This window comes from Pleurodeles waltl, chromosome 3_1, assembly GCF_031143425.1.
Source record: "Pleurodeles waltl isolate 20211129_DDA chromosome 3_1, aPleWal1.hap1.20221129, whole genome shotgun sequence".
Lineage (NCBI taxonomy): Eukaryota > Metazoa > Chordata > Amphibia > Caudata > Salamandridae > Pleurodeles > Pleurodeles waltl.
The window spans coordinates 1,608,596,718-1,608,618,465 of NC_090440.1; the positions used below are offsets into that span (position 1 = coordinate 1,608,596,718).

At 43.0% G+C, this 21,748-nt stretch overlaps 1 protein-coding gene across 1 annotated transcript in view; it reads left to right on the forward strand.

Moving 5' to 3' along the window:
* Positions 1-21,748, forward strand: part of LOC138285386 (sodium channel protein type 2 subunit alpha-like) — a 745,466-nt gene that overhangs the window by 152,490 nt on the left and 571,228 nt on the right. Inside the window, exon 4 of the mRNA XM_069225255.1 lies at positions 20,447-20,536. Within this exon, the coding sequence (XP_069081356.1) occupies positions 20,447-20,536 (90 nt within the window). The remainder of the gene's footprint in view (positions 1-20,446; positions 20,537-21,748) is intronic.

Here is a 21,748-nt window from a genome sequence, read left to right on the forward strand (position 1 = left end):
TTTCTTGTGGGCTCAGGTTTAGGTTCTGCCCCTGCAAGCTCTGTCCATTTGTGCGTGGACAATGTACGGGTGGATCTTTTGAGCAGGAAAATTCCATCCTCCAGGAACTTAGCCCTGAATCCGTCTCTGTTCAATATGCTGATACGGAGGTGGGGCCTTCCAGTGGTGGATCAGTTTGCTTCCCCCGGGGATGCAAAGTAGGGAGGGTCTGTTCCCAGGGTCGTTGTCCTCTGGCCTGGGAGGTGGACGGGTTGACCTGTCGCTGATCTCGGGGTCTTCTTTATGCCTTTGCTCCCTTTCTGTTGATTCGGTTTTCCTGGTGCGAGTCAAGAAATAGGGGGCTCAAGTGATTTTGGTTCCTCCACGTTGGCCTCGGGCAAATTGGTTCCCTTGTCTGCTGTTGTTGAAGTGCGAGCCGGAGTGGATGCTTCCAGAACAGCAGTCTCCTCTGGTTTTTCCAAGTCTGTCTCTGGGCTCCTTGAGGTGGCTGCATTTGACGGCCTGGTGGTTGAACAGAGTGGTCTGATGGATTCCGGAGACACTTGCTGTCGCTTTGCAGGCCTCTTGGAAGTCGTCCACTCTGCTTTCTTAAGCCAGGCATTGGAGAGTCATTTCTTCTTGGAGACTGGAGAAACAAGTGGATCTTACGATAGCCTCTTTGTTTTTGGTGATGCAGTTTCTGAAGGATGGGGCCAGCATGGGTTTGTCAGCGCCCACATTGTGGGTGCAATGGCTGGCGATTCAGGTGGTCCTTGGTGGAATTTGAAGAATGAGGGTGGACTGATGCAGAGGTTTTTATAGGTTTTTTCAAGGTCGGGGGAATCTCCTCACTGGACTGGTGCAGTCTTTCCCTAGTTGGAATCTTCACTTAGTGTTGGATATTTTGACTGTTCCTCTGATCGAACCTCTGGAGAGTGTTGATTTGAAGCTTTTGGCCTTTAAAACCTGCTTTTTGTTGGCCATTACATCTGTCAGACTTTTGGGGAAAATGGGGCTTTATCCTGTAAGTTCCCTATCTACAAGGTCTTTCCAGATAGGATTGTACTGGTTCCGGTTCTGCCTTTCATCTCTAAGGTCAATTCCTCCTTCCATGTGAGTCAGGTAGTGATCTTCCCTGCATTTTGTCCTGAGCCTTCCTTGGAGGAGGACCACGGATTGCATTGTTTGGATGTGAGGCGAACTTTGCTATGGTACCTGGATGTTGTTAAGTCCTTTCATAAGGAAGACTCTTTGTTTGTTAACTTTGGACCTGCAAAGTGTGGGGAGAAACCTTTGACTGCTACTCTGAGTAGGTGGATCTGGTCTCTGGTCCTGTTGGCTTATGAAGTGAAGGCGGTGATTCCTCTTCAAGAGGTTCAGGGATGGTCCACTTGTGGTATGTCGGCCATGGTTGCTAAATTGCAGAGGGTTTCTGTGGTTGAGATTTGTAGGGCTGTGACTTGGTTTACTCCCTATACCTTTGTCTGCCACTATCGGATTGCTGAGTTGGAACGTTTAGATACTGTGTTAGGTAACACGGTTGTGTCCTCTATGAAGGACTAGAGTGCCTTTTGTGTCAGTTCCCTGAGCTTCATCAAAGTTTTGTTGATTGTAACTCAGTTGTCTGTTCTGTTTTATTTGCTATGTCTCATTGTGTTTAAGGAAGGCGAGGAAGGGACGGGAGGTAATGCTACCATTACTTACAGATAATGTAATTACTCCTAGTCCTACTCCCTTGCCTTCCTTACAGTTCCCTCCAGCCCTTCTAGTATGAGACAACTGAGGTTCTGGTTGGCTTGTTTACGTGCAAGAGGGGGTAAGGGTGGGGGGTGCTTTATGTTGGGAAGGCCAGGGGCCTCATTGGTGTTTAAGGAACATGAGGGAGTAGGATTAGGAATAATGCCATTGTCAGTAAGTAATGGAACCATTTGAAAGCATTCCGCCCATCACCTTTTGCATGTTTGTTTCAATTTTAGAAAACTGCAGCTACGCTAGATAGTTTATCAAAGAAAATGCAGGAACATATGAATCTGCTGTGAAATTGGATGGAGAGCTATGTGAATATGTCAGTGTTCTACTTTAATATTGACTCAAGAACACAATTGGTGTGAAAGTATTGAAATGTTCAGAACATTGTTGGACTTAATATCAAAGGCAAGAATATTTTATTTTATTTTGTAAAGAAATATGGTTGTATTTGATATCATTTTATTTAATATTGTACATAATATCTGTTTGAGTTTTAGTGTTTTATTACTTTGAGTGTTATTATTATTATATTGTTAATTATTGAATTATTTTATTGGGTTTTTTTTTTATTTGGAAAAATATTTACAGTATTTTTATTTTATTAAGTTTGTGGTTTTTTTTTAGCTTTTCGTGTAGGTGATTAGGGTGGGAAGTGTCCTAAATAATATTACTTTTGTATTGTTAATCTAATTATGAATTTTCATGTGGCTAATTAGATTATGGTGCAACTTGCAAATTTTTCATGTAACATTTTGATTATTTGTTTATTTTCTTAAAGCCATTTCCAATTATAAGTTTAATTAGCATTTTGTGCAATGTTAGTGCATTTTATATACTATGGAATATTAGGATTTGTTTAATATTATTTTGTATCTTTCTGGTGGGTTGTTAGGTTTGGAAGACAAGGTGGGAAGTGTTTTAAAGTATATATTTTCACAATTGTTAATTGGCTTAATATGAGTAATTGGTTAATTTGTTTTTTACTTATGGAAATAATGTAATTAATTTATACAAGGAAAGGTTTTGATGATTTGGATATTCTTTAATAGTTTGATTACCTACATTAAGGAATATTTGTAATTATTATGTTTTTGTTCATGTATAAAAAACTATAATGTAATTATTTTCAATTTTTACAATTATTTTGGTAAGTTGTTGGTTTGGTAAGGAAGTTGGGTAGGGTGCAGTTTTGAGTATAGTTTCATTTATTTAATGTATTTATTAAGTAGACATAGTTTATTATCATACTTTTGACTTGAAATATCTTACAAAACATTTGTAATTTGTGTTCAGTTTTAGAATTTTATTTCATATTTATAATTTCAATAGGTAATATTTTCATAATACATTTTGATCATTCATATATTTATAATGCACATATTTAATATCTTATTTTTTTATTTTTTTTCTGAAGTAAATTCAAACGTTTTATTTTTTATATTTAATAAAAATATTACTTTTGCAATATGTTTGATAATTTAGTAATTAAACTGATTGCAATATTTTTATTTCAATATTTACATGGGTTTTGTGTATATTTAATTAGTTAGGTTGTATGTATTTTTTTTTTCTTTTCAGTGTCTAAAGGAAATGTAACTAATTCACAGCCCTATATTTGTTTATTGATGATTTGCTGGAATGGGAATAGTAACTCTGAACCCTATAAAGTCCACCAACTTCCTACTGCTTCAGGCTATTTTTATAATAGGGTACTAGTATACAAAGCTATCGACAGTAAAGTTACATGTTAATGGTGTTCCTCTTGAGGAATCACACATTTAGGTATTTAGGGCCCGATTTATATTTAGGTGGGTGGCCCGTTTCCCCAACAGGGCGACATTTCTCCCTAATGGAAATGCTGCCTACCTAATTTAGAAATGACCACCATCAGCCCTGTACCAAACCAGTTTCTTTTTTATTTTCAAAAGAAAATCTAAACACAGGATTTCCTTTTTGAAAACAGAAAGGAAAATGCTCCCCTCGCCATGGGAGTCATAAAGATTTTCCTGGAGGTGACAGACAGTGAAAAGTGACCTTTCATTCCACCTACCTAAATCAGGGGGACGGAATTAAAGGTTTGTCTCCATGCCCCTTACTCCACAGGGCCCTCAGAGGGGTTTAATTACAACAGAAGCAGAGTAACCTCTGCCGTGAATAAACCTATGGTTCTCCTGCATTTAAATCAAGCAGGCTGGCCACTATGTTGGTCGGAAGGGAACACTGTTGCCATTGCTGTAATTCAACCTTTAAATAATGTGTGCAAATCTAACGCTTACAAAGTGAATAACACCATTAGAAATTAATTTGTTAAATGAGACAAACATTACTTAACATTTGTGACAAGGGCAGTGCTTGTAACATGATGGTCTTGCTGTCACCGAACTTGTATCAGAGTATACACAATCTACATACCAGGCATCATTTTTGGGAGTAGGACTTGTAATAGGCAATTATCATCACCCAATAAATAACCGAAGCCCGAACTGTTGAATTTTATAGGGTGCAATTTTGAACGACATCGCGGAGACTTCTAATGAGAGTGATTTTGCAAGAGTGGCACAAGTGTAAAATATACTGGGCTGTACGATATAGTGTAGTGCAGGCAGTGAATCGCCTTCTTCTTCCAACAATTTACTTCCAAACGCCACCACACCACACCCCACTGAAACACTGATAGCTTGCCCCTCCCCTCAGAATTTTCCTAAACTCTCCAAAGCTCTCATTAGCTCCTTTAATAGATACTGCTCATCAACAACACTCCTCTCTCTCCAAAGGCCTAACTACAGCCCACACAGAGATTGCAGAGCTATTTATACTGCCGCGCTATAGCAATTTTGCAAAAAAGAAAACGAATGTGTGATTTCAACCCTGTGTAAACATTTTAATGAAATCCTTTGGGTAAAATTAATACAGTGAAAAGGTATAATGTGCTAAAATCTAAAATATAGTTCACTGGCATTCTTGCTCTTCAATCACCTCTATGTTTAGTTAGGTCTCTAAAGCAGTTGTTCCAAGCTTTACTTTTTGTTTATTCATTGTGACATCTGCTGAAAAGGAGTGAACTCATTAGAGCTGAAAATTAAGGCAAACACTCTTATGCTTTGCTGGTTTTCCTGCAAGAGACCCTCGTAAGATTCGTGTACTTGAAATGTTCTGCTTGTCAAAAAAACGATTTGTGATGGGCTGTTTGTGGGAGGGGTGTAAAGCATCTTTATTTTGCCCAAATAGTGTATTGCAAAATAATATTGCTGAAATATTGTCATAATATGGAGGCTTTAGACGAATCTCACTGGCATAGGTAAAAAAACAACTACAGCAACGTAGTATCAGGAGCAAAAACAATACTTGTCCAAAAATGTTCTGGTGCAGATTTTTCACACAAAATGTATACAAAGAAATTAAATTTGTGTGAAAGAAACACGCCCATTTTTAGGGAATAAGAACTTACATATCATATACAATACACCAGTTCAGATACCAGCTGGGGCACCCCTAGTATCTGAAGTACACAGTTTTTCATTTTCTCCAATTATGCGATCCTCCAATTGAATTGTCACTCTATCCATTATCTACAGATTTTCAGGAGTCGAAAAATCGTGCTAAAAATTGATAAATTGTTTCCCATGCACTTAACACTTTTTTATAGTTCGACAAAAAAAATGATTAGTACCCCCAAAGCAGTATAATTTCACTGCATGACAAATCAGTGGCACTTCATATCTGTAAAGCGTAGTGATAACTATGCAGATTTAAATATCGAAAACATGGCGACATGTTGTTTGTGCCTGTGCTTCCCCATTTAATCCAAAATTTGAGGTAGTGTCACAAAAACCGATTGCAATACTCACGTGGAAATCATAGGTTACCACAACTGACCTGGCGAGTGAAGATGAGGGTTCTTGGTATTGCGTAAATGATGGACAAACTAAACATTTACATTAACTAGTATTTTTTTTAATTTGTTTTTTGATTGCTTGACCATCGTTTCTTGCCTTTGTTCCATCCTCTACCTTGCTACCATGATTTCTTTTTTTTTTTTGTTGCTTTATTTTACATATTGCGAATACAAATTTTCCGAGTTATTCACATGAGACAGAATGGTGGTTACAACAGAAAACAAAGAGTATCCCAACTGTTTGCATTCTTATCTGGCTTGAAGAAAGCTCTGGGTCCTGTTATAAGACAATTAGCACCCAGAAATGGTTGCTATCTGCCTTATTGTGAATGTTATGTTAATTAATAATTAGGAGCTTATTTACCAGCCCCGTGGTGCTGGGCGGCGCATCAAGTGCTTTGCTGGGCCGCCCTGCGCCAAGGGGAAAGGGCAGACCTGTGGCTTTGCGAGACCTTGTAAATATGGGATGGCAGACTGCTTAAAAAAAATGACGCTTTGGTGGCGCAGTGTGCGGATAGGACCCGTAAATAAGGGCCCTCAGTCTGTTGCTCAGACCTTTTCTTTATCTGATGCAGCAGAGGTCTCAGGGGAAGCTAAAGGACCGTCCATCGAAGATTGTGTCTCGTTATTCAATTATATGCTTCAGAGTGGATTTATTTTGCAGCCACAACCAGACGCTAGGCGTCAAACAGCCTTACCGAATATTTGAAATGGCAGATATCATTGAATAGAAAAAAAGGTTTAACTGGTTCATATGTTTAGAAGTTACTCCATTTCAAATATTATTATTACTGTAAAGCATCTTGAGTGCGTGGAACACTTGATTTTCTGCTACTTATGCATGAGTTCCATAAGAGAAAGATTGTGAAAAACTGGTGCAGCTCTATAATAAAACCTGCAAGATGTAAGTAAGGCCTAGCATTGTTCTGTCATTATATCCCATTTTAAGAGAAGGTATACCTTTGGAAGTTAGAATGGATAATAAATATTAGACCTGCGTGGTAGTTCTAATGTGTGATTTTGGAGTTGGTATCCCAGAATTGTTTTCTGGTTAAGTGCACTCCTAGGCTACTAAGAAGTCTCGTTTGCTATAGTGTAGCGTTTGTGGACACTATTGTGCTATTTTTAAGGACTTACTGGCAGTAAATAGGACGTATGTACTGCTAAGGGTCACTAGTCTGCAACGTTGCTGTAATGAAGGACTTAAACAAGATAGAAGAGATGCTTGAAAAGAACAACTGTCTGCCCACAGATCCATTACATTACGCCTTTGCACCTTTAGTTGAATCTTTTGGCGCCTGCATATCAGGTCTAAACTCAGAATGGCAAATAGATATTGAATGCAGAAGAGAGACTTCCACAAATGGAGGTCTAGGAGGAGAAACTGCCCTCCTACCAAAGAAATATGCATTTGAAGAAATAATGTCGATACATTTATCTGGCTCAGAGGTCAGTTAATTAGCCCAGGGGCTTCCAAGCACTTCGGTGATGAGAATAGAAGAATAGGGTTTAGATGTTCAAAGCAGCAGCAGCTATAAGGAAATGCGTTTCTCAGCAGATTCCAGTCCATATTGCCATGGTAATTGTAAACGTTAGGACAAAGGATTTTCAGTATTTGATTAAGGGCAGCAACCAAGCCCTCAAATCATAATTATGGAAAAAACCCATCTCAGAGACACATCATTTTTGCATGATCGACATTTCATAGATAGGACCAATTGAAAAAGTTACGAATTTCGTCGTTTGTAATCCATGGAACGAGTGCTTCTGACTTGCACTCTTCTCCTTTATTTGAGGAAATTCCTTCTTACATTTTTGGCCCTTAGACTGCATCTCAGGATTGTCTCAAAAGCAATATAAGCACAGTTCGAATAGCGAGATAAACAATAGGACTGTATAACCGTATGTGCATTTATGGTAGATACATTAAGTGGAAAATGAATTTAAATGAAATATGACATTTCTAATATGTTTTCATAATACTTTAGCCTTGAGCTTGTCTGAAAATGTTATCTTTTGCATTGTAAACTTATTAACATTTTGTGGCTGCTTAAAGGATTTTTGTGGCATTAAAAATGAGGGTAAAATAAAACAACATTTGATTTACAATAAAATGTTGCTTTGATAATATGTAGTAAGACTTTGGGCTTAACATTTTTAATGAATCAAACATATATGTATGATCTTATAAGAGACATGACGTCATATCCACAACTCAAAATCTGAATTCTGAGACAAATCTCTATATTCTAAATAAATTTATAAATGTAATGGATTGAAACCCTCGTCAGGTTGTAGGGTTTGTATTCCATGTTGGAGTGGTAGTTGGAATACATGTGATGCCTACAGTTAGTATGCTGGACATGGCAGCATTGAGAATATGGATTATCCCTCACTTCCTATCCTAGTAGAATGGGCAAAGGCCTAAATGCACATTAGAGGGCGGAAGTGAACTCTTGTGCATATCGGATTGCCCCTGCTTCCGTTGAAAATGGCATTTTATTTGGTACATTCTGTAACTTATTGATGAACACGGAGATACATTTGTTTTCAGAAATATGCCAACTGTCAACAAAGTGCAAATGACAAATCTGATAGAGACTCCTAGTTGCAGATTCCTTGCCTTTGAATTTCCCCCAGGCATCAGACTGGATCAGATTTTTCTTTGAGCAGTACCCTTCCCTGCCATCAGGTGGCATCGGGCAATCCACGTCCATCGTTGGCATCGTGGTTGCGTGATGATGTCGTGGTCATATGTAGGTGGCACCCTGGCACGCTGACGTCAGTTCTTTTCTTTCAGTGCCAGCCTACACACAGATCTGGAAAAAAGCAACCCTCAATAGTTTTTTGAATTACTTTTCAAAGTTTTGTTAAAGTTTTTGACCACCTGGTGCATCAAGATGTCATCACTGAAGACTGGATTCAACCCATGTGACTCCTGTCACTGTATGATTTTGGTGATGAGTCCGCACCCCGTTTGCTTGTGGTGCCTGTAGCGCGACCACAACCCGAAGTCGGGCTCATAGTGCTGGGCCATGAACTCGAAGGATTTGAGGGAGCAGTACATAAAGCTCATGGTGGCCCGGTGCTCAGCTCTGTGTCACTTTTGGTCTCGCTTGAGAGGGAGGACACAAAACCGCTTGTGGAGCCATCACCATTCGTCCTCGACCCACTCCAAATTGCCAGGACATTCGGATCACAAAAAAAAGAAGTCGAAGAAGAAGAAACGTTCTTCGATTTCACCCCATTGCTCAGATGAGGCAATGCTGGAGGAGCATCTTTGCTCTAGGTCTCCATCCTCTGAACCTGCTTTTGGGTCAGCTCCACACCTCCCTGAGTTTCCAAGAGCTGGAGCCACCCCACCCTGATCAGGGAGTTTTATGAGGCCATGCACTTCATATTTGGGCAGTCTGATCCTCCTGTGACGCCTTCTGGCTCATTAGGGTGGGTATGGGCCCCCTCGAGTTCCACAGCAGCGGCTTTGGCCTCGGCTCTGGAAGACATCCCAGGATCTGTTACTGGATCCAAGCTGTTACCAGTCTTGCTATTGTGACCTTCCCTGGCCCCAGTACAGAAGCTGACACTCCCGACGTCAGTCAGGCCCGTGGTGGATTTTGACCCTATGCTGATTCCTTACTCCGAGCTGGAATGACGTTGCCTTACGCTGATTCCAACTTTTATAGGGATCTCACTCTCCAGGTTGGATTCTGACCCTTATGCCTAATGGTATGAGTTTGGTGAGAGTTTGGAGGGGTCGCTGGACCCTTTGGAATACCAGCTACATCGTGCTGATGTAGACTGGGCTCAGGAGTTGGGTGAAACCAGTGGTCTTGACACCTCCTCTGATGCTGGCATGCTTTCTCTCCTTACCATGGCTACAGAGGTGGGAGCCTCATATTCAGTGGTGGTGAGAAGAGTGACTGAGATCCTGGGCCTCGAGCTATCTTCCACGGCTGTCAGGACTAACCTCCTGTCTGAGGTGCTTCAGCCTGGGGCTTCTATGTCTGAACCCCTTTTGTCCTTCAATTAAGCTCTCACTGATGTCCTGCTGGGGACATGGTCTAAACCTAGCACAGGGGCTCCTGTCAACAGGACTATTGCCCGCTGCCATAGGCCTGTGCTTAAAGACCTTACATTCCTGACCCAACATCCTAAGCCTGATAATTAGGTCATCCCGGCTTCTTTCTCTTCTGTCACATTCCCTTCTGCATCCCCGGACAGGGAATCAAAATGACTGGACCAACTTGGGAAGAAGTTATTCTCTTCCTGCAGTCTGGCGTTGCAGTCTGTGAACACCGCATGTCCTTTGGGCTGCTACGTCCATACTTTACAGGATACAGTACTGCAGGTACTGCCACAGGTCCCGAAGGAGGCCCGACAATTCTTTCCCAAGCTGTTGCTGATGGGAGGAGTACAGCCAAGTTCACAATACATTGGGGCTGGATAGGACTGACTCACTATGTAGATCGGTTGTGTAAATGGTGGCCGTACGGCGCCATGCTTGGTTGAGGACTTCTGGCTTTTTGGGGGATCTCCAGCAATTGCTTATGGACATGCCCTTCGATGGCACACGTATCTTCGGGGACAAAGCGGACTCAGTGCTCAAGCACCTTAAGGATTCCTCGGCTACAGCTTGGTCCCCTGAACTTGCAGCTGCTCTTTGCCTCCCTCAGTCTGCTTTTTGCTCCTTATGAGCTATGGAAGGGGCACCCAACCAGGTCCATTTTCCTCCAGCCATGTGCCATGCAAGCTGCCCAGCCTCTGTGTGGACGAGGACTCAGGATCCAACGTTCCTGTGGATCAGGGAGCAAGCTGTTGGCCCAGTCAACCATGCCCCCACTGCAGCCTACAAACCTTCCTAGTCCGTCGCTCCATCACGGACCAGTTGGGGGCAGGATTCACCATCACCTGCCCCTCTGGGAATCCATCATGACGGACAGGTGGGTTTTGCAAACTGTCCGAAAGAGTTACTCCCTCCCCTTCTAGACTAACCATCCGGCTATACCACCATCCTATGATCGGATGAAGGAGGATCACTTGGCACTGCTCTGTGAGGAAGTTACGCTCTCTTTGCCAAGGGAGCCATAAATATGGTCCCTGTGCCAAAGTAGGCCGTAGTTGTTATTCCTGCTACTTTCTGGTGCCCAGAAAGGAAAAGGGGCCCGCCCTATCCTAGACCTCAAGTCCCTCAATCTCTTCCTCAGAAAGGAGAAGTTCCAAATGCTCACTCTGGCTCAGGTTCTATCTGCCCGGGAACTGGAGACTGGATGTTAGTGTTGGACTTGCCGGACACCTACTTTCATATTCCTGTACTGCCTGCCCACAGATGTTGCTTGTATGCGTAGTAGGTCACGAGCACTTCCAGTGTACTGTGCTACCCTTTGGCCTTACCAGTGCCTCTCAGGTGTCCAAAAAAGTGATGAAGGTGGTCGCAGCTCATCTACGCCAGCTAGAGGGTTCAGTCTTCCCCTACCTCGTCGACTGGCTGTTGAAGACGGGCTTGCCCCAACGCTTTTTTTAACCACGACTCCGTTATTTTGTGCCTTAACTACGTATGTTCTGAACAACGAACATGCGTGGTTAAGGTACAAAGAAGGGAGTTGGCGAAGGAGGACGACGCAGGTGACAAGGGGTCGACTAAGGTAAGTGGTGGGTTTAGGTTTTGGGGAGGGGGTGGGGTTGGGGGGGTGGGGCGTTTTTGGTTTTGGGGAGGGGGTGGGGGGTTAGGGGGTTTTAGGTTTTGGGGTGGGGCCGGGGGGGTGGGGCGTTTTTGGTTTTGGGGAGGGGGTGAGGGGTCAGGGGGTTTTAGGTTTTGGGGTGGGGTTGGGGGGGTGGGGCGTTTTTGGTTTTGGGGAGGGGGTGGGGGGTTAGGAGGTTTTAGGTTTTGGGGTGGGTTTGGGGGGGTGGGGCGTTTTGGTTTTGGGGAGGGGTGGGGGGTCAGGGGGTTTTGGGGTGTGGGTGGGGGGGGTGGGGCGTTTTTGGTTTTGGGGAGGGGGTGGGGGTTAGGGGGTTTTAGGTTTTGTGGTGGGGTTAGGGGGGTGGGGTGAGGGATGTAGGGTGAATGGTGCCTATTACTAATGCTTTTATCAGGAATGCCTTTACAACGAAATATCGTTGTTAAGGCATTCGTGGTAAAATCATTAGTAGTAAGAACGAGGTCGGTATTCCGACCTCGTTGTTAAGGCAGTAGTTATTTTTAAAGTCGGTGTTCCTTCGTACAATCGTGGGGAGAGCTTTGTTTAGATCTGTTTGCCTCCACAGAGAACATGCAATGTCAGCTGTTTTGCACATTGGAGTTTCCAAGGTGCCACTTGCTCAGCAACGCTTTTCGTCTTGAGTGGAACTCAGGCCTCCTATACGTCTTTCCGCTAATACCCCTTCTGCCCAGATTTCTCAAGAATGACTGGGCCAAGTAATTCTTGCGGCTCAAGACTGGGCACGTAGTGTATGGTATCCCAAGCTTCTGAGCATGGCCATCAATCCTCTGCCTCTTTGGGAGGATCTTCTGTTGCAGCAGCAGGGAATGGTTTTCCACCCGAACCTGTGAAGTCTCCACTTTCTTGCATGGAGATTGACAGCTTTCAACCTTCTGCCTGAAGTCTGTAATGTTATCTTGGCAGCCAGGCATTCCTCCACCAAAATGGTATACCCCTGTTGTTGGAATACATTTGTGGCATGATGCACCAACAAGTCTGTTGATCCCCGTTCTGTACCTCTGTCTGAGGTTCTATTGTTTATACTCTCTCTTGCCCAGCAGGACTCTGCTTTGACCACCTATAAGGGTTATCTGTTTGCCATCTCTGCTTTTCTCAGACTACCTGGTCAAACCTCCTTGTTTAAATCTCCATTGTTGGGAGAGTATTCAAAGGTCTTAGCCACATGGTTCTGCCTACGCCGTTCATTATGCCACAGTGGGATTTGAATCTGGTACTCACTTTCCTCATGTATGTTCCTTTTGAGCCTCTTCCTAATTGTCCTCTTCAGCTTCTTTCTTTAAAAACAGGCTTACTTGTATCCATCACCTTTGCACATAGAGTGCATGAGCTGCAAGCTCTTTCTTCGAAGCCACCCTTTATCTCTGTCCATCCTGACAAAGTGGTACTCCATAACAGGCCCTCTTTCCTACCCAAAGTGATCACATCTTTTCATGTAGGCCAATCCATCATCTTGCCTTCTTTTTACACCCCCCCACATCCTTCTCTTAAAAAGGAGGGACTCTGCTGTCTAGATCCAAAAAGAGCATTGGTGTTCTACCTTAATCGTACCAAAGACCTGTTGTTGGATATGTGGGTACAAAGAAAGAAGGGGTTGTGCAGAAAAGGACCATCTCTAGATGAGTTGTTCTCTGCATCTAAAAGTGCTATGCTTTGGCTAAGGAGCAACCCTGAGGGTTTGCATGCTCACTCCATCAGAGCAACTGCTGCAATCACTGCATTAGCATGCAGAGTTCCAGTCTTGAACATCTGCCAGGCAGCAACATGGGTGTCCCTGCACACATTCACTAAATACTGCTGCCTGGACAATCAGGTCAGCCAAGATGGCTACTTTGGCTGTTCGGTCCTGCAGGACTTCTTTGTATGATCTTAGTTCGCAGACCCACCTCCAGGGATGGTATTGCTTGGGTATCTATTCTATGGTAAGGAATCTGCAACTAGAAGTCTCTGTCAGATGAACAAGTGACTTACCTTCGGTATGGTAGAGACATATTCTAGTTGCAGATTCCTTACCGACCCACCCGTCCTCCTTGCTCTGTGAACTGATTCTAGGGACATGGATTTCCCCTTTTTAGGGCCCTAGTTCTGGCGCACCAGGATCAGTGTTCTTCATTGCTCTGCACTTCTGGCATGGAAGGTTGTGAAAAGACACTGACGTCAGCATGCCCGGGTGGCACCCGTATTGAACCATGATGTAATCACGGCAACCGCAACGCCAACGACAGATGAGGACTTGACCAACACCACCAGACAGCACACAAGGGTACTACATGAAGGAAAATCTCTGGATCCAGTCTGTCACATGGGAGAAATTCTAAGGTAAGGAATCTGCAACTAGAATATTTCTCTACCAGATAGTTTGTTACCAAAGGTAAGTAACTTGTTCGACAGGCTGTTGAATTCTGTGAATTAGATAAAAATGTTTACACTTAGACAATGTATTATGTGTTATAACATCAAATGTATGTTGCCACAACACGAATAATGATGTTAACAATAATAATTAATCAATTAATGTGGCACACATTATTAACTGAATAATCAGTAGGTGCTTGAGCACTGGCATTTGTTATTAATTACTATCCTTGTAAGAGAAAAGTGTCTACAGTTCAATATTCTGTTTAAATAAGCTAAATCCAATCACTATGCATTGATCTTTCGGAAGGATGTCCTGCTAAACATTATAAGTTGCCAGTCAGTAGGATGTAAGCATAGTTGAATTATATAAATTTCGATCAGACCACCAGTAGGATTACCCACATATTGATTAAATAGAAAAATCAATTTGGGCCCTGGGACAATGCTATTCTAATTTTGAGTCCTAATACTGAAACCTCTTCTATCTCTGAAACTGAAGTTGAAGTATACTTGTTTACTCTAAACATGTATAAGTCACAGCCATGTCAGACTAATGCATAATGTCCACAAAATGTGATATGGATAAACTGTCAGCACTCTAAGACTTAAAAGTAGCAAAACATTTTTGTACCTTTGTTATCTTGAAATTGCATTTGCGTTTGACACAGCATACCAATTAGACCACACACACAATTTTTTGTAAAAGATCAGGCACGAGATTGTCATTATAACGTGACCATCTATTACTGACTTATTTTCAATTTTTGTGTTAATTAAACATTTCCTTTAACTGGTTTCTTTCTGATTGTTCCTGATTATCATATTGATTGGTTAAATGTATAAATTACACCTATCGTTAAACATCTGTAGGCACTGCAATACTTATAAAGAATACTGAATTGTAACTCTACTCTCTGCATTCTTTGTTGACTCCTAAATGCCATATCAATTGTACTGTTATTTTATAAAAATAGGTAATTACCTGCAGGTTTTGGAGGGCAATATAAGCAATCCTGAAACACCGCATGAAAGGATTAAAAGTTGGCAATTCATCCTTTCCTGTAAATACAAAACTTTACCATTTAGATCCCTTTGTCAGCGATTCTTATAAACAGCCTTTTTTATGAATTCAATAGTAGCTATGTTGCTACTGTTTAATACTAGTCTTTGAGATTTAGTTTAGGACACCAATGGCACCTTATAAGAGCTAACTCCAAAGAGCTTCTAGATATGCTTGCTTTTTTGTCTTGAGTTGTAAATGGGAGGATAATCTGAATAAATGATTAATGTGGATACCATGCTGGAAAGTAACCAGCTATTTACAAATAGCGGTGCTTATCCAGCCTGAAGTAGACTCAAAAGAGTCATGTAGGGCCTGACTCCAATAGAGCTGGTAATCCCATTTTCAGCCAAAATGGTGTTCTAACTGCCTCTGTATTTATGGTCACACATCCAGCTGTTTTGTTTTGCCCTCAAGAGTATCCTGGTGCTGAGCTTTGCCTATGGTAGGTTGATTAAATCAGGTCTTCAGCTTCTTGTTGAATTCTAGTATTCTAATAAGTTGCTTGATGATTCCGATGTGGAGTGTGTTTCCATATTCCGAATTGCTAGTGACTAGGGCATGATTGACAGTTTTCCTAGTGTTGCTTAGGAGCCATTTGAAGATCTTCTTCAGCATCTTCAGGTAGTAGAAGCAGGAAGCAGTGTTGGCATTGACTTGTGCAGTCATGTCCAGTTTGCTGTCAATGAATATTCTGAGGTTCCTGAAGTAGGTGCTGAGTGTGGGTGTGGGTTCTAGATCAACCAGCCAACCGTTGCAGTCCCATGTTGAAGTGCTGTTGCTGAAGATCACTAATTCTATCTTGTCTGTGTTGAGCTTCAGACATTGGTGTTCATCCAAATAGCAACTTCTGTCATGCAGGCAGTGAGCTTGGTTCTTGTGCTTAGGGTCTTGTCTGGGAAGGGGAGTATGAGCTGCGTGTTGTTGGCATAGGAGAGGATGTTGATGTCATGTGCCTGGATGTCATTGGCCCGAAGCATCATATATGCATTGAAGTGGCTGAGACTGAGCAAAGAATCTTGAAGTACTGCTTAGATAAGTTTACAGGAGCAAGGTAAGGTGCCAGACTGACAGCTTGTGTTCCATCTGCTAAGAAGGAGCAGATACACCAGTGAGCGGATCCCTGAATGTTAATCTCATGCAAGCACTTGATAAGTATGGAGCCTGTGTCAAATGCTACAGAGAGGTCCAGGAGAATGAGGGCCATGGTGTCGCCTCAGCCAAGGATCATGTGGATGTTGTCTGTGATGATGATGACTGCTGTTTCTGTAGGCAGCTGGACCTGAATCTAGACTGTGTGGTGTTGAGGAGCGGGTGGTTTCTGTGGTGGTTGGTGAGACACTGGTTGAATAGTTTCTTTAAGACCTTTGCCGGGTTTGGTAGGAAGAGATAGGTCTGTAGTTGGAAAGCGAGGTTACTTGAGCAGGGGCATGGCAGTGATATGTTTCCAGATGTCCAGGAATGTGACTGAGTGGATGGAGGCTTTGAGGATGCATGTTAGTGCTTCGCTGATTGGTAGGAGTCCTTTGGTGAAAGTGTGGTGCGGCCATGGTTCATATAGGGCACTGAGTGGGTGATCTTTATGGTAGCAGTGATTTTGATGGTGCTGATGGCGGGTCTGTTTTTCGGCAATGATGGGAAGTTGAGTAGTGACAGAGTCCAGTTGAGGGGCGAAGTTAGGGTACATAGAAGACATTTTGTCACAGAGGAATTCCGAGAGCTTACTGCAAAGGTTTTATGAGGGTATGATGTTGCTGGTGACAGGAAGTACGGTGAAATCTTTGACGATGGCAAAGATTTATTTGCTGCTGTTAGCACTTACTTCAAGCTGATCTGCATGAGCTGTGCACTTGGTGTTCCCTATCTGGTAGTGGATGTGTCTTAGGGCTGATTTGAACGTGTCTTTTCTTTGGTGACCTGACTTGTTCTCCATTTGTGATCCAGTTACTTGATCCAGTTACTTGCAGTGGCATTTCATCAGACGGAGTTCCTCTGCGTACCAGCTGGCCTGTGGGCAGGCCCTTGCCTTTGAGTTACATTTGAGGGGAACCACGATGTTGGTGCATGTGGTGTTGCGACTATTGTGGTACTGGATGACTTTCAGAAAGTTGCTTGTATGCTCAGGCCATTGGGCTGAGAGGGTGGAAGCTCACTCCTAATCTGTGATGCTTTTTCAGCTTCAGCGGTTGGTTACAGTGGTGGTAAGTCTGTGGTCATGCGGAATGGATATGCTGAAACTAACATGCAAATGGTCTGCCCAGGTCATAGTTACTGGCTTATCAACTGTGATATTGCTAATTGAGGAGAAAATCGGGTCCAATAGGTGTCCAGCAGTGTGGGTGGATTCCGTATTATTCTGGATGAGGTTTCCAAGATTTTACACACGGACCTTAGAGTTTGGGTTAGAGCAGTCTTCTAGGTGAAAGTTAAGGTCTCCAAGAAGGTAACCAAGGAGGATGAAGGTGCTGGTGTTGATAAAGAGAGTGCAATGAAGTCCAGGATGACAATGGAGTAATTGGTACGTGGGCTCTCTCCAAACAGAAGTTGGCTGTAATGCATATTTTGAACGTGAGGTGTTCTGTGTAGCTTGTGGGGTGTGTCTATATAGGTGGTGCAGCTGATGGTATCTTTGTATATGATGGTGACTCCATCGTCAGGCTTGTGCTGACAGTCTAGCGTGGAATCTTGTAGTCAGCAGGGATGGCTGTTGTGATGTCTGGTTCAGAGGTTGGGTTTACCCAGGTTTCAGTAAGAAAGAGCAGATCCGGAGCATGGTTGTGACCAAAAGGAGAAGGCCCTGTCTCTTTTTGGTGTGTTTTATGTGTGAATGGGTGTTGAGAAGCATGCATGCTAGTGTGGCACGTTGCATGGGTAGTGTTTGGTCTGTGTGAATGGGTTGCTGGTTAGTGTGAGTATGAGCGAGTTGAGTGCCAGGTATGGTTGGGGCTGGAGCAGTGGTGGGTGTAGGGTGTGGGTGAGGTATAAGACCTTTCAGGAGGGAGGTGTGAACTTTCCTGCAAAAACCGGATGCACATGTGCCCTGGAAATTGCCAGAATTTAAGGCAAAACATGGAGAAAGCAGTGATGTAACACCTCATTCCCCAATTTAGACTCCATTCTAGGTGTGAAAATTCATAATGGTCTGGTAAAAGATAGATAATACCAAACAATTTTGTGTGTGGCTTTACCATGTCTTATCAGTGGGCCACTTTTAATCAACCCTGTAGGATTTTCCATTGCACCCCTTACAGAACAATGTTGTGTACCTGCCTTTTCAAGCCTGTAAATAAACAAAAAATGGTCATTGTTAGACCTGGCAGCTCTTGGTGTGGTTTCCCCTGTCTTCTCGCTTCTGACCTCCTTTGCTGAATTTCGTTTTTGCTTTTTTTTTTAGGACTCTGGGCATTCTACCATTGCTGACCAGTGTTAGAATACAAGTGCTCCCTGTGTAAATTATATTGGTGATTTGTTTATGATTAGCATAGTTGATTTACTAGTAACTCACAAGTATAGTGCCTGAAATCAAATGCTGCTAGTGGGCCTGCAGCACCGATTGTACCAATAACATGAGGTGCCCTACAATCATGTCTCAGGCCTGCCATTTCAGTGCCTGTGTGTGAAGTTTACAACTGCCAGGTCAACCTGTCAAGTGCACTCACTTACCAGACCCAAACGTTACCTTTTATTGCCTTTAAGTTACCCCTAAGGTAGGCCCAAGGTAGCCCCATGGGCAGAGCTCAGTGTATTCAAACGGTAGGACATGTACTGGTGTGTTTTACATGTCCTGATAGTGAAAAACTACTAATTTCATCTTTCTCTATTGCAAGACCTATCTTTCCAGTAGGGTAACATGAGGATTGACTTGAAATATATGTTAAGTGTAAATTCCCATTCGGAGCAGATAGAGATGTGGTGTTCGGGTCTCTCAGCTCAGCATTTAAAAAAACATATTTTGATGAAGTTGGTTTTGAATTGCAAGTTTGAAAATGCCACTTTTAGAAAGTGGGAGTTTTCTTGCTTAACCATTCTGTGCCTCTGCCTATCTGCTGAATACACCTCTTGGTCAGGATGACAGTTGGGATGTTTGTGCATTCACTCTATACATTCACACAAAGGGAGCTGATGTGTGCCATGCATATGTGGATGGCCCATCACCAGGATAATGAATCTTCCTGAGGTAGAGTTTGCTTTGTTATGCTGGCCTGCTGCTTCTGTTCTAGGAGTGAAAGGATTGGATTCTACTTTACTGCTTCCCAAGGTTCTCCAAGGGCTTGAACTGAGCTTGCCTCCTGTTAATATGTTTAGGGCCATAAAAGACTTCATCTGCCAGTATGTGGGCTCTCTTGCTGAGAGTCCTGACTTGCCAAGTGGTGCCATATCCTGTTCCTGGGGCCCATGGGAGTGAGTTCTGGTGCAACCAGGAATAAACTGCTACAACAACTTCCAGAACAACTTCGGAACTGGTGCTGCTCCCAACTCAGCACCACTGCGTGAAACGGAGTTGTGGTCCCCGCTGAGTGCAACGAGTGTGACATTCAAGGCAGGCCCGATGCCTCCACCATGCCTCTGGAGTTCTGCCACAGTGTGAGTTCACAAAGGTGTGTCCCAGACCTCTGACTCCGTCGCAGCACCTGTGGCCCCGTGATGTAATCGGGACACAGCAAAATTGATGCCTCACACCTTGAACTGCTGAGTTCATCTACCCTGCCTTGTTGTAATGGACCAATACCTCACCATCAATGGGGTATCATCTCCCCTGCAACCGTAAGGAACCAACGGCTCACCTCCCCTGTGGCAGTCAGGAATCGACAGCATCCGGCTCTAATGACGTCTCACCTCCCCAACATCATGCAACATCTTTGTTTCCTCATTGTTTTCCAAGGTACTGTAACCGATGTATACATTACTCCATAGCCGTACCGCTCTTCCTCGTGGTTGGCACCAGACTGTTGGGAGCAACTTTGTCAAGCCATTTTGATAGCCCCAGTTGGAGCTATTGTGTTTCTAAGCGCTAAACTACATTTAATCTTTTACAATTTGTATCTTTACTTGAGTATGTTGGATTTTTGTCGTTTTGGTCTTGTTTTACTCAAATATTGGTCATTTTTGTAACATGGTGTGGAGTCCTTTTATAGTGCTTTTACTGTGTTACTGTGTGTGCGTGTGTGTACAAATACTTTAAACATTGCCTCTGAGATTAGCCAGACTGCTAGTTCCAAGGTACCAAGGGGGTGAGCAGGGGATATCTTAGCCATGTGACTCCCTTACACTGACTAGAGTGAGGGTCCCTACTTGGACAGGGGCAAACCACTGCCAGCTAGAGACCCCATTTCCAACAGTCATTATGGTATACGCTTTGTTTTGGCTAGATGTTGTTGGAGGAGGTGCCTTATAAATGATACTTACTCCTGAGTTTTGACCAAGATAAATTGAGCTTTGATAATATTTAAGAATGTGCAGGAATTATATTTTCATGTTTACAGATATTGAATGAAAATGTATAAATGTGCCTATTTCAGATAGGTAACATAGAAGTAAAACTGAATTTGAAACATTGCATTTGTAATGCTTATTTGAATGCTACAAAATTATGGCTGTTGTACAGGTATGCATGTTGTGCTTTCAGGGAGCTACAAGATATTACAAAATGTACATATCATTTTGCCAATATTTTCCTTGACTAAAGTCCACATTATTCAGCATGCTCATCATGTGCACTATTTTAACCAACTGTTTTTTTATGACCATGATTAACCCACCGGAATGGACCAAGAATGTAGAGTAAGTGAACAAATTACTACAACTGCAAAAAGACTAACATGCTTTTTCTGTTCTACAGTTTAAAATGTACTTAAGTATTTCTCGTTCTTTTAGTATAGTTAGTTTTATTTTTATCATATCTTAATGTAAATGATTTACAATACAGGACAAGGGTCATTGAACATGAAAATTGGGTGAAAATATGGAAAACATTTCACGATGTTCACTTCAGGCAATTCCAAGGGTACATCTCATGTGCATACTGAACAGTGCATAAACTACCTGTGGAATTGTTCACGGCAAGATGGGACAGCAAAGAACATCCTGGCAGCAATATTTTAATCATACCCCTGATGACACCTCCAACAACCCCATATCTTTTCAAGTTTGTGGAGACAGCAATGACTTTAATCTATGGATTTTTTTGGGTCCCGAGACTTATCTAAGTCTTTGCTCCACTGTTTAAATGATGGCGGATGGGGCATTCCTCATAACTAATCAATGCTTCGCCAAGCCACAACAAGGCCCACAGTCCAAAACAGTTTTTGATACCTGGGCCAATATTTATACTGTTTGACGCAAGCCATTCCAATGCGCCAGCCGGGCGTCATATCTAAGGAATTACGGTAGCCGGCGCTGCGGCCTGGTTAGCGTGAAAATAAATGTCTCTAACCGGGCAGCGGAGGCGTAGGGAAGACTGGGGGTTGTGCGTCAAAGAATGGTGCAAGTCAGGTTAGAGTAAAAAAAAATTACTCTAACCTGACTAGCGGAATCTTTTGACGCACAACCCCCATAGAAATGACTCCTGTCTTAGCAAAGATGGGAGTCATGCCCCCCTGCCCAATGGCCATGCCCAGGGGACTTCTGTCCCCTGGGCATGGCCATTGAGCACAGTGGCATGTAGGGGGGCCCAAGTTAGGCCCCCCTATACCACCTAAAAAAAAAAATACTTACCTCTACTTACCGTAGATGTGTAGCCCCATCCATGGGTGTCCTCCAGGGGTGTGCAAAGGTGGCAGGGGGTGTCCCTGGGGGCAGGGAAGGGCACCTGTGGACTGCTTCCATGGTCAGAGACCATGGAAATGAGCCCACAGGTCCCTTAACGCCTGCCCAGGCATGAAAAAATGGCGCAAGTTCAGCTGGGTGCCATTTTTTAAGGCCCGCCTCCTCCTGTGCGTCAAAATGAAGTGGGAGGATAAATAAGTTGCACATGTCTTAGAGTCATTGTTTGCA